At 43.9% G+C, this 16,527-nt stretch overlaps 1 protein-coding gene across 5 annotated transcripts in view; it reads right to left on the bottom strand.

The window, feature by feature from the left end:
* Positions 1–521: 521 nt before the first annotated feature.
* Positions 522–16,527, bottom strand: part of KIAA0319L (KIAA0319 like) — a 32,888-nt gene continuing 16,882 nt past the window's right edge. Inside the window, exons 7-21 of one of the 5 annotated variants that reach the window (XR_003256674.1) lie at positions 16,089–16,181; positions 15,282–15,414; positions 13,548–13,776; positions 12,286–12,409; positions 11,573–11,705; positions 11,248–11,396; positions 10,764–10,915; positions 10,417–10,555; positions 9,897–10,056; positions 8,740–8,882; positions 7,203–7,325; positions 6,572–6,662; positions 6,124–6,215; positions 3,834–4,100; positions 522–3,730 (exon numbers count right to left, since the gene is read on the bottom strand). Coding sequence is in view for 3 of the 5 variants with exons in the window: in XM_026085929.1 (XP_025941714.1) it covers positions 3,913–4,100; positions 6,124–6,215; positions 6,572–6,662; positions 7,203–7,325; positions 8,740–8,882; positions 9,897–10,056; positions 10,417–10,555; positions 10,764–10,915; positions 11,248–11,396; positions 11,573–11,705; positions 12,286–12,409; positions 13,548–13,776; positions 15,282–15,414; positions 16,089–16,181 (1,949 nt within the window). In the remaining 2 variants the exon portion in view is untranslated. Of the gene's footprint in view, positions 4,101–4,366; positions 4,535–6,123; positions 6,216–6,571; positions 6,663–7,202; positions 7,340–8,739; positions 8,883–9,896; positions 10,057–10,416; positions 10,556–10,763; positions 10,916–11,247; positions 11,397–11,572; positions 11,706–12,285; positions 12,410–13,547; positions 13,777–15,281; positions 15,415–16,088; positions 16,182–16,527 lie in introns of those variants that run through there. The other 4 variants (XR_003256675.1, XM_026085929.1, XM_026085931.1 and 1 more) reach the window with 4 other exon arrangements.

Below are 16,527 nucleotides of genomic sequence, written 5' to 3'. Positions count from 1 at the left end.
CTCAACCTGGCGGAGCAAGAGCAGCTGGGGGCTTAGTGCCAACGACTGCCAGGCTGCAACCTGACATCGAGTAGCAACTAGAAAGATCGTGTCAGAAGCAAATTGTAGTTGTGCTAACACAGAGGCAGCTAAACAAAACCACAGGTCAAAATACAAGTGCACAGTTCATCGTACGAGACTCGGCATCTGTGACCTTCCCTACTGCCCCCCCGCGCAAAGGCAGAGCCACCAACACGCAGCAGTCGCTGCGCTGAGCCGCTAAGCGAGCGGCAGCCTTGGCTGCCCGTCAAGCCAGCGCTCGGCTGCCCCGTGAGCTGGTTATGGTAGTAGTGCCCCACAGGGCGCTGCAGCGGCTGGAGCAAAGCAAGCCCTGTGCAACGGTGCCTACCGAGCGCCTGCTGCCTGGCGATGGGGAGGAGGAATGAGGAAGGACTTCCAATTCTTTATAAGAGCACAGTGCTCTTATTGGGATCCAGCCCACAGCTGAAACTGGAGAAAGAAGCAAGCTAAGCAGCAGCAAAACATCTTCCCTGTTTATTTGCAAGAAACATTTTGTTTAAAAAAAAATTACTTTTAGTCTTGATCCAAGTAACACTGCAATCAACAAACATTGTTAAACCAAAGCTCAGACAGGCTGGGCAGCCCCCCGGTACACAGAAGAATGAAGAAAAGATTTAAGAGCAAACTATTTTAAAACTAGATCATGACAATTGCCCTCAACACGTTAACAAGTGTTTGGAGTACATTTATGTTAAAGAAGAAAACAAAGTCAAGTTAAGCCGATGGTTCATCTAACAGATGCCTCAGCTCTTAACTTCCACCCATGGGTAACTTGTAGCCAGTGTCTCTAATTGTGCAAACATAATGCATAGCAATGCAGAAACCTTCCCATCGCAAGGTCAGACTAGGCTCATGGTACTTGGGTAACAAATGAGCAATGATAGCAGCGATGCTAAGGGGGAGGAGGAGAGGGGGGTAAACGATTTTAAAATAATGCATTTGTTCTGCACGCACACACCTTGGCAGAAGGTCTGCATTAAKAGCATGCTAAAACAGAAACCTGCCCCCGTCGCCAGCGTCAGGAGGTTCCTCTGCCGGGCCAGAAGTTACTGCCGTTGGCTCGCGAGGGCATCCTCTTGCCCTTCAGCCTCGCGTTCCCTTACACCCTGACTCTCGTCAGTGTGCAGCGCGGATGCCGTGTGCACCTCTTCCTTTGCAGCCCCCGGGCAGGTGACAGCTCAGAGGCACCAAGGGTTAACAGCCAAGTGCAGAAGAGGGCTCCGGGGAGGGTGGCAGCTCCATGCGGAGAAGCTGCACAGCGAGGGAATACTAATGGGAAACCAGACCTCTACCGGGGAGGCTTGCGCTATGCTCTGTCACAAACCTGCACTATGGGATGACAAATGACTAAGGAGCGAGGAAGCCGTCCTAACCGAGCTGCTCGGCACGGAGCGCAGGGAATGCCACAGCCTACTGCAAAATCAAGCTTTCACCCAGAGGCAGGAAACACCGCTTCTGCCGACCCTGCTGCTGTCGGCTGACTAAAGCACTTCAATGTAAATGTTTGTTTCCCACAGTGAAATATAAGGAGGAAGAAAATAGCCTCGGCTAAGCAAAGGTGCTGTCACATAATAGCTGCACAGATTTTAATTCTTCCCTCTTCCATAATAGGAAGCCAGGGCTAGCTTAAAAGCGCTATGCGTCTCCTGCGAGGGTACTGATCTCTGCAGTAAAGAATGCCTGATGGCTCAACCACTGCAAACAACCCTAATTTACTGCAGAGGACTTCCCCAGGACGGACAGGAGCAAAAGGCTCAAAAAGCATATGCCCCAAGAACAAGGAACAGCTAAAGAGCACAACATTGCTCCTCTAACAGCATAAAATAGTGTCAGGCACAGTCCCAGGACCAGATCTGGTTAATCCCTGCAGCTTCAAAATCTCATTTTCTTTTAGTTCGCTAATCTCGCATCCAAATGAAGGGAAATGCATCAGAGGGTGGAGTCACTCAAGAGTTAAGTGTGTGGCCATCAGCACAACTTCAACAATAGCTTCAGACAAACACTTGACTGTGCCCCTTTAAGGCATGGTAACCGAAGCATCCTGGTGTCACGCCACCCCTGTGTGTGGTCCAGGGCAGGCTTGGGGGAAGGAAGGATCGCTTGTGAGAAAGAACGAGTGAGGAAGGAGCAGCCCCGACCGGGGAAGCTGGCTCAGGGCACCAGCTGCGCACGAGCCGGAGGGCGGCCTGCGCCGTGCCGCAGCGCCCCGGGCCTGGCGGAGTCGATGGGGCGCAGGACTAGCGCTCTGGTACTTGCCGAGAATGACACAGACTGCAGCGCTGGTGCCGGAGGAAGACAGCTGATTGCCCGGAAAAATAAAGTTAGCAGCAGCCACAACTACATTCAGTGAGGGAACGTTCCCTCACTTTCAATAGTGTTTAATCTTCATCTAGCTCAACACAAATCAGTAGTGCAGCAATATAAGTACAACCAAGGAAGTTAAAGCCTTTTGGCTTTCATACCCCCAAAAAGCCAATGAAACAGGTTTCCAGTTTTAATAAATTAACACAAAGAAAGGCAATAAACTGCCCACCCATCCCTGGAGGAGCAGTGGCATCCTTCATGCCGGTGAGAGGCTGATTGCTGGCCAAGGACAGGGGTGCAGCTCATGAAAGCAGCACAGTGAGATAAAGAAGCAGGTACAGGAAAGGACCACCACACACCTGATTCCTAGAAAGGCCTTTCCCAGAGTCCAAGCAGCAGGAAAACATCACCACACTGCCACTAGCTGGCACTCACCAGGTGATGCCCGCAGGTACTGAGAGTTCCCCTTTCCACTGGCTAAAGGGCATTAATGTTCACTTCTCACTGCTAGGAGCACACAGGGTTATTCAGCTTACACCAGCCAGGGGGAAACAGCCAACAGTTGGGAATTGAAGATATCAACCCCTGTCGGCCTGGGTTGTGCAAGTTTTAAGAAAAAGTCTAGGGCATTTCATAATCAGGATACAGCTGGTAACATCCAGATTCATGGAGGGCTTGGGGACCTACGGAGACTGCTGGGGCCACTGAACAACATCTCACAGCTTTGGAATTAAGCCAGCCATCAGATGCAGGTACCAAAGGTGGGTGTCCCCTCCCTGGCTCTGGTACCCAACAGGAGAGCTTGCTGCAGGAGAAGGTCTCCTAGCCTAGCAAATTAGCACAGACAGGTCAGTTTTCCACATTTGAACAGGCACTGTGTCATCAACTCTCCCGAGAAAAGCCTGACAGTAATTTAGAACAGCTACAAAAACCTCTCCCAACTGCAAGTTGATGGAGCGTGACCAGAGAGTTTAGATTCCCCCTCCTCTACACTCCAAAAGCAGCCAGTGCATGTGAAAGGACAAGTTTAAATTAAAATAGTGCTTAAATGATTAGGGAAGGTGGGAGTAAAAGAAGAGTTGTTCTACAGCAAGAGTAGCCTTTGCAAGGCTACTGGAGCCAGAAGGGAGCTCAGAGCACAACTCAAAGCACAGCCTTGACCTTCCTTCTCCAAGGAGCTCCCAAGGCAAATGACCTGGAAGTCCCTGGGTGTTTTCCTCTGCTGCAGTCTGAGGTGGGCTAGGAGTGTCCTGCACATTCACAGTTGCTCCAAGTGGTTCTATCCCGCTGCATCCCAGATGCCAGCTCTGTTCTTTTCCTGACGAATAGTCTGGTTCACAGTTGCCTTCTCCTCCCTTTGATTTCCCTTGATGTTCAAATTCAAGTAAAACCAGTTTTAACAATGAAAAGAAATCCACAAAGTTATTTGCTGTGAAACAAGTTAGCAGCACAGTCCTAATCAAACTGACCTCCAGAGGCCCTTAGAGAATAGGGATGGGAGCAGCCTTCTCTGCCATAGAGCTCCAGCAAAAGGCCACCTGGGAGAAGCTATAGGATTTCCTCCCTCTGGTTCTTGGGTTTGAGCGTCACTTGTCCATTGCGCAAAGAGCCGTTCTGGCTGCGGAGCAGTTTCCCTTTTTCCCGGTCAGGCCATGTGAAGATGGCTTCATCACTGTCCAGTTCAGACTCTGAGTGCATCAGGCTAGTGTTGAGGATCTGGGCTTTCTGTCTGCCACCTTGGAAGAAGAGAGATTCCCATGTTAAAAATACTTTTAATACTGGTCACCAAACACACCTTATTTCACTCCTCCTTTAAGTCTCATTCTTTTAACATGTCAAAGTGGCAGTCTAATCAATAGACTTTCCTGGATCTATCACTTATTCCTTCAAATGTTGAAGGCAAAGTGATCCTGTTTAAGGTAACTTGGCATGACAGAGGTCACACAGACATTTTGAGATATTGCAAAGCACAACACACAGGTAGGGAAACAAATTACATTACCAAAAGGGGCTGTGAGAATATGTAGGATCTTTGTCTCCCTGACTTTGCTCGGGGGCATTGTTTAGAAAGCTCTGAGGGCGACAAGCTGTAGTAAAGAGAATATGCAGGTGTGTGAGAGAAGATCACTGCGTTCTTACTATCCTCCCTACTCATCTCTGCTTCTCTTGCCTGCAAGGGAAGAGAGATAAATTAATGGGCTGAATTTAGATTAATGCACAAGGACAGGAGAGAGACATTTACTGATACTGTCAGCAGAGAAAATATTTAAATTTAGCTTTTCCTTAATGGAGAAATGCAACATTTCCTCTGCTAGCAGAATGCTCCCTGGACATATCTAGCAGGGAAAGACTTTAGTCAGCAGCCAGCCTCGGAAGAAGCAAGACGAGTTTAGTTACCAAGAGAGCAAATGGTTGAGGCACATTTGCTACAGACTGCAGAACAACGAGCCCTTTATTTAACAGTGGGACTCTTCTGTGTGAGCAGACAGATGGTCGGATTAAAGCAGAGTTGGGTGCTAAGGAAGGAAAAAGCACCCGCTTTTCTTCAAGGGTATCTGAATTTGTGCAGTTGGGATGCCTGATTTTCAGAGGAATGATCTGATCAGCTCTGTCGCTGCAATGCCCTCCAATGCTGTCCTTAGGCACTGCTCACTTTGCTGGAACACCATTAAATGGGATAAAACTAGGATGAGCAATTATTTTCCACTAGCAAACAAGGATTAGAGACTACTTTCCGTGCACTGTTAAAATAGCCCTTCCTCTTAATACAAACAGGACAAATATTCTTATTTGAAATGACTATTTCAACAGCTGAAATGCTACACAGCATTTCGTGGGGCTGTGTTCTGCACACACTTTCCCACTTTTCCCTCTTTTCTTGGTCAGTCAACAGGTGACAAAGGCTCAGGGTTCAGGTATCGGATACAATCACAACAAAAACCCTCCGGTGGGAAAAAACTCAGCAGCCTTTGCAAAGCACCTGACAAGCACTCTTTAGGACAGCAATGCAGACAGGCAAATGCTGGCTAAGAACACTGAAGATGGCCTTTCTGGAGCAGGTAAATGGGCCCATAACCACATGGAGTACTGAGGACTTCATGGGTCCCTCCCTTAAGATAAGCATCTGCTTCCTAGAAAGAGTAAAGGATGAGCCAGAACGAGAAACTTTAAGAGCCTGATGCCCACAAGGACAAGAATGGATATATTTATCAGTAAGTCATTTTGGGTGGGAAAGTTTGGGGGAAGAAATAAAGACCACTGTCTCCAGGCCTCAATTTTCATGCTGCTTGGTGTCCTTTGTTTTATCAGCCAAAGTTAATCAGTTTAATGAAATGCTTAGTGACACTGAATCCATGCTTAGCTCTAGAGCATAGCCAAGAAATTGCACATCAGCAAGAAGCAAACTGATTAAACCAGAGTAGCAGAACTTGGTGGCAAACTCTAGAGCAAGAGAAGTTAGTTGATACCAATTTTTGGACCTTTTGGATCGGTGAACAGTTTGCATGTATCCACATACTACCTCTATGATAGAAAGTGGAGACATCAGGACTAAGACAGTTTCAGCCTTGATTTCTAAGCCAGAGTTAGGTAACTTGACTAAATGCTTTGCCTACAGATTTGAAACAAGCTCTTAGATCTTCTGAGACTTATCTGTCAGTGCCTAACATTAAGTTTGTTTCACTGCGTGATTTTAAGTCCACCGAGGAGGAGTGTTCTTAGTCAGCATTCTGGAAATGCTGAGCTCTTCTCACATTTTACCTGCTTTGGGATTTGGTTTTAACTCCAGGCTCTCTTGATCCGTTGCATCCAAAATCTTGTATTTGCTTTTTCTTTTGGATTTTCCTTTTCGTCTAAAGGGGAAGAAGAGGAATTAAGAGGCAGGCCATTTCTGAACAAGCCAGAAGAAAAGGCTCTGATCTTAAAAGCTACAGTATTACTTGCTTATTTCAGATTATGTTCATATCAGAAAGCAATACACTAAAAAAATATTGCTTTAGTTGCACATTTATAGGCAAATCTTGCTTCTGAACTGAACCCAGAGTCCTAGGACCTTATTGTTTCACTTGAAACATCAAGGGACAAAAACTAACATCACAGGACTAAGCAGATGACCTGCTGAGACTATGGGCTTGAATCTCTTCCACCTCCTAATACAGCCCCTGGTTCTGAAGCACTGGTACAGTGCGGGTTATGGGCTCAGTCCCACCTCTTACAACAGCAGATCACCATCCAGGATAAGATTCCAAAGGCAACCACAATGACGAAAGATGCAATGATCACATACAGCACACTCCATTCTGAAAGCAAAACACCCCAGAGATAAAGACATTTTGGTACCTCATACAGTTGACGGTGTGGACTTTAGATGACTATTCTTGAGAAAGAGAAAGAAAGGCCTGACCCTTTGCTGAATTATAGAGCCTACCATCCATCACTGACAGTACCAGCCACTCACCTAGGGAAGCCAGAGGTCTGAGACCCAGTGTTCAGATTTCCTGTATATGCCTCTTTGCCTTAGGGCATTTTTGTCAATGTGTGTTGATTTACAAAATTTGCTTTTCTGTAGCAAGATAACCTCTGTAGGGGCACAACAGAAAAGGGGTTCAATTTATACACTAGGAATGGACTCAACTCAAGAGGTTCTGAAGAGTCACTTCTCTACCAAATATTGCCTGCCAAAGAGGTACAGTTAGTGAGATCAAGACTGGGACTATCTCCTTATCTGAACATGATGTCAGAGATACTGGAAGAAAGCAGGTACTGTTATTCAGCCTACCCTGGGGTTCAAACACTGTTTGCTTCCAAAAGATGAACAATCCCAGGAAGACTGCACGTACCACAGTTACTTTCGCCATCCCCCATCTGCACCTTGATGAAGTTCTCCATCCAAAACGGGTCACAGATGCAACGCTTGGTGAAGGAGTCACAGCGTCCATGCTCAGAGCAGTTCAGCTGACATGCTAGGGACCAAAACCAGCAAGGTGAACTGAATGACTTATGTGCAAGGTTAAACCAAGACTTATTAAATAATCTGGCATGTATTCTAGCTCCCACTAAGAGGACTGGGGCTGCCTGTGGGCAAAACAATGCGACTTGTAGCTTCCACTCCACATTCTGGAAGACTTGAGAAAAAAGCCAAAAGACAAGACAGGAGATAAACCATGAGTTTGTGCCTCACATGAAGCTAGAACAGGAGGTGGGGCAGTCTTGGCCAAATCATCTTCCCTTTGCTGTCTAAATTTGACTACATATGAAATATAGAAACTGTTTGGCTGCTTAACTGATCTTTCCAGGGTGCCAAAGAAGTACAAAAAGAACAGAGCACTGTTGGGCAAAGTTGCTTAGAACCTGAATAGTACAAAACAAAAGTTACACCAAAACTAGACAGTATAGTTTAAAAGTAGGAGTTCAAGATGGCCAATCCCAGTAAGCTCTAACTTGAATCTAGTCACTCTGTAGTTCATCATCTTAGCTTAACTATAATTACAAGTAGCAAGAAGTGCAAATATAAGTGTCTAGGCCTCATGCAAAATCAGAAAAGCCCTGCTTCACTAGCAACATAACAGATACAACATAAGAAAATTTTGCCTAATAAATCATGATTTTGATATCAAAGTCATGGAATTGGTATATTTGTTAAGTATATGCGTTTGATAAGGTTTTGACTCTCAAATTCAAACTCAATCTGTGAGACAGACCACAAGAAAAACAGATCCTTTAAAGTGTCCATGAATCAGGGCATGAAAACAGAACTGAAGACTAGCTTTTGAAGGAATAAAGGCACAAAATCGTTAAGATCAGGAGATCATGAAAACAATTACTTCCCAAAATTCTAGTTTACTGTAACTAATTGATCAGCACAAGATCCTCACAGGCTTGAGCTCATAAAAGGAAAACAGTGCTAATATGAACTTGTAAAAATTTCATAGAGAGGAAACATTTTTTTCAGACCGCTGTGTGTGCTGAAGAGGATATGAGTATGTTCACAGCTACCAAGATCTGTAATTTTATTGTTTGCAGTATGACACTCATTTTATTGGCTGTATTCCATTAAAACTATATTTTAGTTTCATAAGCATCAATCTGTTTTTGATTTTGTGAATTCTCTTATTTTCCCAGCAACATTACAAGCAACCATTTATGACTATGCAAAAGAGAAGCTGAAGAGCGGATAGCCATAATCAATTGGTAATTAACTGATTGGTTAATTTACAGTCTAATGGACTTATTTTTCTGTTTCCCATTTACTAACATAAGAAAGCTATTAGCCTGGGGCAGGGGGCAGTTCCCAGCAGACATGAAGGCCCTTACTCTCGCAAGCATCTGGGGAAAGGGGAGCAGATGTTAGCCCACACCACAGTAGCTCTTACTTACTGACTGTGTTAATTTCTAATGCCCGAAAAATGAGAAAGTCTGACTGTTGTTTCCGGAGTTCATTTTTGAGTGTCCACGCTACCTCRCGTCCTTTGAATATCTGATGGGGAGGCTGGTTCTTTACAAAAAAGACCATCTTCGTGCTGGAAGTCAAACATAAAAATTATTGTATCTGCTGCTTTTCCAAACATCAGGCAGAGAGCCATTTCCCCCCATCTGCCATTACAGAGGGACTGATTCAGAATCCCAAATTTATCTGAAGCCCAGGCTTATGAAAATATCAAAGCCAGCTGCGTCTTGAAAGCAATAATGGTATAGACCTGGTCATACAGTAGAAAACCCTTTAGGGCACCTGATAAACATATATTTTGGCTGCAACAGCTAAAGTATTACAAGAACCTCTTACTTGCCTCACTCAGTGGAAGAACAGTGGCAACTAGCCTGGTTATGGCAGAGATGGAAAGGCAATATTAAAACAAGAAGCGCTGGCTCTTCTGTTCCGAACTCTAACTTTGCCACGGACAATGAATTCTGATTTTACTGTTACAGCAGGCAACGTGGACACAAAGGAATCAATATATTACTGAAGCCAGGAAAGTCTCAAGTCTAATTGCAGATTTATTGCTGACTTGCTACATGACTTCAAGCAAGTCACTTAAATCTTTTTCAGTGCTTCATGTACTTTAAACAGCTCCACCTTTAGTAGAAATTAAGTGCATTGCATTTATTTCAACAGATTTCCACTCTGTCCTTGAAAAGTTAGTTCCCAAACCACCCACATTCATGTTCAGGCATCCTCAAATGCTTCTACAGTAACAACTGGCTGCTGTCAATATTGAGGTAAGTGTAGTTCTTGCTGTGACAACACTACAGAACTAGTCAGTGAAGTATTTTCTAGAACAGTGAACTTTCCAGACTAGACAGGCACGTAGCCGTTTATGCAGAGGTGGAAAACTGAACTTGACCAGGTACTTTCATGCCAAAGCAGCATGGGCAGAACCCTGCTGGTCCAAACCATCCCTTGCATGACATGCTGCTTATTGTATTTGGAGYTAAGTGACACTATCCACTCTGCTTCCCAACAGAAAATGATCCTTTATTCACTATACTCTCAAGCAATTCCCCTCCATGCACACTCGCTYGCATACACACCTTACCTTTGTTCAGTGTATGGCTGGATCTTTTGTACAGTAATGTCCGAGTCGAGGACCCCCAGCAGAACGCCTATTTGCCGGATGAACATACCCTTCTGCCTCTCAGTTAGCTGGCTGACATTAACATCCAGAATTATCTCCACGAGGTTATTTTTTCTAGGATCTAGGGAGAACACAGATGAGATAACACAGATCTTTAGAACTTCTATTTGACAGTGTTGGTACGAGTCAGGCTTCTACTATCTTTCCCAAAAGTTTCTTCTTTGAACAAAAAAGTACAGCATCTCACTGTAATAGGAGATACAGGTCTATGATCTTTACAGGTAACTGCAAGCAGTGAGACTTAGCCCCCAAGAATTCTATGAAGCTACAACCATTTCCCCAAAGGTTTTGACCATTTACACTCCCAAGCTGGACCTAGAGTACACACATTATCACAGTACACAGTACATCCAGAAAAACAGAGGGCTTCCTAATGCACTGTAGACAAACATGGTAAAGTACAATGAACAAATATACTCACCAGGTTTGACTTCCACTGTGGTCCTTTCCACATCACTCTCCCCTTTAGCATCTGTTACTCTGAGATGGAATGTGTAGGTCCCTTCCACCAGATTGGAGAGGAGAAGGATGGGATGATGGTCTGAATTGTTTAAGACTTCCTGGGAGGTAGAGCAAAATAAATATCAGGAAACAAAGGATCAAACTAGAATGACATTGTCATCATATTTAAAGATATCGCTAAAAGAGTAACAGGTGAAATGATCAGCTTCACATTGCCTCAGGAGCTATCTGTCAAAGCTACTTCTCACTGACTCTTTCATAGTGCTGCAGCATTGCAGACTCCCATTTAAAAAATAAAAACCTCACCCCAGCTGCAGGACTCCCCTCATCCCGGGTCCACAAGTAGCTGATTATTCCCTTATCATCAGAGGATTTTGATCCATCCAATTCAGCTGTGTTTGTGGGCAGGGTGATGACAACATTTCCAGCAATCTTTGCAACTGGTGGCTTGTTTATCTCTAACCAAACAGAAAGAAATGAGTTGGAGAAAAATCTGTTAATGCCCAAGGAAGAACTACTGTACTAGTTTTCTACTGTAATGCACAAATCTCTATCTAATCCTGGGAAAGAGAAAGGAAATTAAGTACTGTGGGATTCAGCTAAAGATACTGTTCCTCCAGATAAGTGCAAACCCCTGGCTTAGAGAAGGCCATTTCAGCGCTCTCCACCTTATTTTTCACATGTTCCTTACTCTTATGTTGACTCTGAACACAGGTTTTGCTGATCTGCTCAGAGAGATGCTTGGGTCTCATGTGACATTGCAGGCAGTTTTGAGCACGGCTGGACATACCTTCTTTGACAATAACGTTGACTGAGCTTTGGCTCTGCAAGTTCCTCTCATCTTTAACCGTCAGAGTAAATTCATATGTTCCAACCTGAAGGCCTGTTACGGTGGCAACACTGCTGTTGGCATTCTCCAGCTTGACACCATCTGGGCCCCTAACCAAAGTACAAGAGGATCAGTTTAAACCTTACATCAATCACTGGAGCTTGCCTAACACCAAACAGGAGGCTCTAGCATAGTTTATGGGGAAGCAAGCAGGCAGCTATACTGTCCAGAACAAAGAGCAAGATCCCAATTCTTGCACAAGAACAGCCTGGAAGATGATACCCACCGTGTTTTTTCCCAGAGAAAGGAGACTATTTTCTGGTCATCTGAGCTCTTGCTGCCATCTAGAGTGGTGCTGTCCACAGGAAGAGTTAATTCTTTATCTGGACCAGCATCTGCCTTTGGGGGCTTATTGTTCTCTGAAAAAGGATTGCAGTATTTTTCATACATGTGCCATAAAGGTGGAGCTTACTCCCCCAGCATTAAGAAGTTTTTCCACGTTCTCTAGTCTATTTCTTGACTACTATCTTGACCTTGTACTCAGAGAAAGTGAGGTAAAAAGCAGTTAAGAGTTCAGTCCAGAGCCTCATTCATACATCTGCAATAAAGAATGAAACTAAGGAGTCTTGATTTTTGCTCTCACTTTTCCTGCTCCTGTTCCAGGACCTAGCACTATGGGCAGAGACAGCTCCCAGTAAATACAACCTGGCCATTATGGCTGAATATTGTTATATACAATACAGTCTAGTTAGTAAGAGAACAACCTACTAAGGCAATATTTTAGAATCTTTCTTTTGTCAGTTTATCAGCAATATACCAGGCCCAGAAAGGTCCTGAATTAGAGTAGCTTTGCTGAAAGCAACACACAACTATTACAGGATTTAGAGCATGCTGTCAGAAGGATGCTCACCTCTAAACACTGGCACGGAGGTGGCAAAAGCAGCCTTCATTGCTATCTCTGTTAACTTACCAAAACGGTTCTCTCAAAGGGCAGCTTACCTGGCTGGACTATAACAGTGACCTCTGCAGTAGACTGGTGCCCAGCAGAATCCGTCACTATTAACTGGTAAGTGTAATCACCTTCTTGCATTGCAGAGAGCTGTAAGACTGGTGTCCTCACCCCCTTTGAGAAAACATATTCACATATTAAGAAGATTCTTTACACTGATGATGACAGATCTGAAGAACTCTGCTTCTAAACCAGCTATTATCAGCAGATTCTAGGGGCTTATTATTAGCTCCTGTTATGGGCTCAGAAATCTGTGCTGCTTAAGAGAAAAGAAGCATGCAAGGGCAAATTTGTACACAGCCAAATTTGTACACACAACAAGGACAGTGTTGTGAGATAACAAGAGCAATGTCACATAGGTGTGCAGACCTTTTGAGATTCAATAGTTATCAATCCAAGTGACATCTCTGGGGAACTCTACAAACACACATTGTGAACCTGATCCATCGACTTTCTTATTCCATAAATGTTACTGTAGTAATAACAGTCTCTCCCCCCCCAACCCCCCCCCAAAAAAAGGAAAAAAAAAAAAAGAAAGAAAAAGGTGGCACAAAGTCAAGTTCCTGCTTTATACTGCTTAGGACTGAGGTGCATCTGGTTAGTATCAGCAAAAGTCAGACTCCAAGGTTCAGCTCAAAAGATCCGGTCCATTGTGCCCACCTAGCTTAGGAAATGCATGACCTGTTACAAGACTTACCTGACTGGGTCATGCTGCGAATCTGAATGCAATCCTGACTGATAGTCAGCTAAAATACGATACAGTCTGGCTCCACTCCTGTTGATAGCACTTAAGCATCCTATAGCTGCATTGATTCACCTATCACTGACATTCTGAGAAGGCAGCAAATGCACAAACCGTACAGAACACGCTTCCCTTGCGGTCACATAGGTTAAAGAGAGACACATTGGTGTGATCAAGTTGTGCTGAGACCTGCTGTAAAGGACATCAATCTTCAAAGCCATCAAGATTCTGTCTCTCAATCTTCTATTCACAATCAGCATTTAAAACTACATTGCTCAAGAATGGAGACAGGACGCCAGTGAAAACCTATGGCTAGACTGGTGTGTCAGCTCAGTCATTAAACCAATACTAACTTCACACGTACTTAGTTTTAAGTATATATTTAATCAACACATGCTTGCTTTGTAGGATTATAAGAAACATTTGCTAATAGCAATTTAAAATGGTTTGATTATAGAAATAAGACAGTTAATGAGTAATACAGGATGAGCACAGGAGACTTCTACTGACCTGCATCTCCATCACCTTTCCTTTGCTGTTAGGACTGAGCAGCCACTCATAGCTGACAATGCTGTGATCATCGGTGCTCTGGTTCCCATAGAGGGTGATGGAGTTCTGAGGCAGGGTGATCACCTGGTTTGGGCCTGCATTTGCCACTGGAGGATAATCCACTGCTTTGTTCACAGTCAAGCTTGCAGTGGTGGAGTTGCTGGCACCATCTGAGTCCACTACTGTTAGACTGAAGACAAAAAAGTGCTAACAGTGAAAAAAACATGATGACCAGAGTGGAATACAAAACAAAGAGGGTGGAGCTGTCTGGAGTTAACTGACATGCAAGAGAAGAGTTAGAAACCTTAAGATACATTTAAGGACAGGACAGCAGGTTGTTTTTTGCAGGAGTGAAAAAACATGGTTTGAAGCAACTGTGCTTTTTCTGAATAGCAGAACACAACCACCCTCCATGCCTAATTACCAGCCTCAGGGCAATGTAAGAAATTCAGAAGTCACGCCCATCTCTGACTTGAAGCTTACCACCTAGTTCAGAGATAAAAACATGCTAGTGAAAGATCATCTGCTTTCACACTGCACACAGTTGTGATGGAAAAGACTTCAAGTACAACACTGCCTCCCAAAAGATGTCTGTTAACATGGACACTGCATAACATCACAGCCAAACAACTGACTTACTATATTCTAGTTCTTGCATGGAAGCTTCATAATGATAGAGTCTAAAAAACCTGCTTTGCTTTTAAGCACCTGATCTTGCTATCAGTACCAGAGCATGAAAGCAGAGAATTAAAATACAGATGAGAAGATCATATACTCTAAGCACCAAACCCTCTTTCTGACCCCTTATTACCAAAACCTATGCCCAAAAGTAAAAAATTTTTTCCCATGTAGTGACAAATAGTGAAAAAATGCTTGCTTGTTCTACAAGCAGCAGTGAAGGAGAAAGTTAAGACTGTATTCTGTTAACTTCATGCATCTACTGTATCAGAAATGCAGTGGTCTCACCAGCAATATGAAATAAAAGTTCGTTCCAAGGGCCAGACATTGCTAACCTACAGCCTGGAGACAGTATCCCTCCTCAGGTAGGCTAATACCACAAAATAGAACTGTTTTTTGCTAAATTTAGATATGAACAGTAGTCTGACTAGTTCATATACCAACTGCCTAAGACAAAAACAAATGTTCAGTCATAGGTACTCAAGTCAATTTTATTTAAAATAGACCTGTTGCTGCAGTGAACATGGACACCACACCAAAACGCAGACCAAAGAAAAAACATGCAAGAACAAACATTAGAATATCAGCTAATATCTATTACCCAGACATTTGCAGAAAACCATTAGGCCACATTCAGTTATCTGGGACAAACACATTGCATTTAGAAAGTAGATTTAAAAAATGCATTTCTTCCTAAGCCTTTAGCCAAATACTTTAGTTTTGACATTTCAAGAGACATTTTGTAGCTCTGACAGACCATATTTTCCCTTCTGCCATCATCTAAGAGCAGTGCTACAACTTAAGAATAAGAAGTACCTGGATAGCTTATCTCTTCTAAAGTTATAAAGCTACCTAAAGGGTAGGAAAGAGAGAGGGAGAGGGGAAAAAAAAAAAAAAAAAAAAAAAATCAAAATATAGGCTTTTTTTTTTTTTTTTTGAAAGCCAGACTAACACTTCAGGAATCTTGTCTTATTCTTAAGAGATAAGAACTTATCAACTCTTTCAGGAAGAACCTACCTGAATGTGTAATTCCCAGGTAGCAGGTTGGTCAGCGTCAATATGGCAGTATCAGTAGAAACCTTTTCCTCTCGCAAAGGACCCTTCAATTCTTCCCAATGATAACTGACAATTTTATCATCATCAGTGCTTTCTGTTTAAATTATGGAAGAAAAAGCACATACAAGGAGTTGGAAAATGCTGCTTCACAAAACCCATAGGTTCAGCCCCACTTTACTGCAGTGCCTAGTGGGCAAAGGCGTTTTTGGTCCAAGGCCGGAGATCTCTGTTATTCTCAGACACCCAGACTATGTGCTCTCCTCTACACAGTTTCACAGGCACACTCTAAAACACCCTTAATCCCAGGTTTGCGTGTGTGTTGGGAGGAAACCAAAAAAATAMTTAAAAAGAAATAATCCCAGTTGTGGGCAAGACAACATGAATATATATAAGAAAACTCCTGAAGAGCTCTAAAGAGGGCAGGGATCAGCAAAGACTGTGTTAGCCAACTGATATGCCTGAAGTTTAATACAAGAGGCCAGTAATTTTGATTGCCAGAAATCTTTTTGATTCTAAGCAGCAACCTCTAGGGTTTTTCATGTTTCAGGAGAGGCACTCAGGACAGTGCCCTTCAAAAGGGAACAGCCAGAGGTGCTGCCGTGTTCATATTCCCCTCACCTGTTCAAAAGCAGCTGATTCTTTGCACTAATGTGTTCGATAGCGTCACAGCCATTTCCTCTTAAACTCGATCCAAAAGGGCCAGCCCAGAACCAAACACATAGAAACCAGGCCTGCTAGACTACTGCATTTAACAGAGCAGGTACTCACGGCTGCCATCAATAACAGTCGAAATGGTTGGCAGTGAAATCTCCTGGAACTGCGGGGACACAACGGCAACAGGGGGCTGATTCACCCGAGGCTCTGCAACAACAGTCCAGCTGTTACAATGACATCTACAGGCAGATCATGATACAAAGCACCAAGGAAACCTCTGAAACCCAAGGAACCTGCCCAAGCAACTCTTGGAAACTACTCTGCCCTTGCGCACGAGGGGGGGCTAGCAGGATATACGCTGCACCCCCTCCCTCTCCCTGCAGTCCCCTCTATCCCCCATCCCTGCTGTCATTCAACCAGCAGCCCAGTGAGTCCACGAGAGGAGTCCAAAGCGTGGCTGTGTGGCACAGCAATTCCACAAGACAGCCACTAATCAGACCAACTGCAGAGAACTGCTTATCAACAACGCAATGTTCATGCTCAGAAGGAATCT

The sequence above is a fragment of the Apteryx rowi genome, unplaced genomic scaffold, assembly GCF_003343035.1.
Source record: "Apteryx rowi isolate R43461 unplaced genomic scaffold, aptRow1 scaffold_68, whole genome shotgun sequence".
Lineage (NCBI taxonomy): Eukaryota > Metazoa > Chordata > Aves > Apterygiformes > Apterygidae > Apteryx > Apteryx rowi.
Note: the sequence above shows the minus strand (reverse complement) of the source record. Positions and strands in the feature narration are given on the sequence as shown.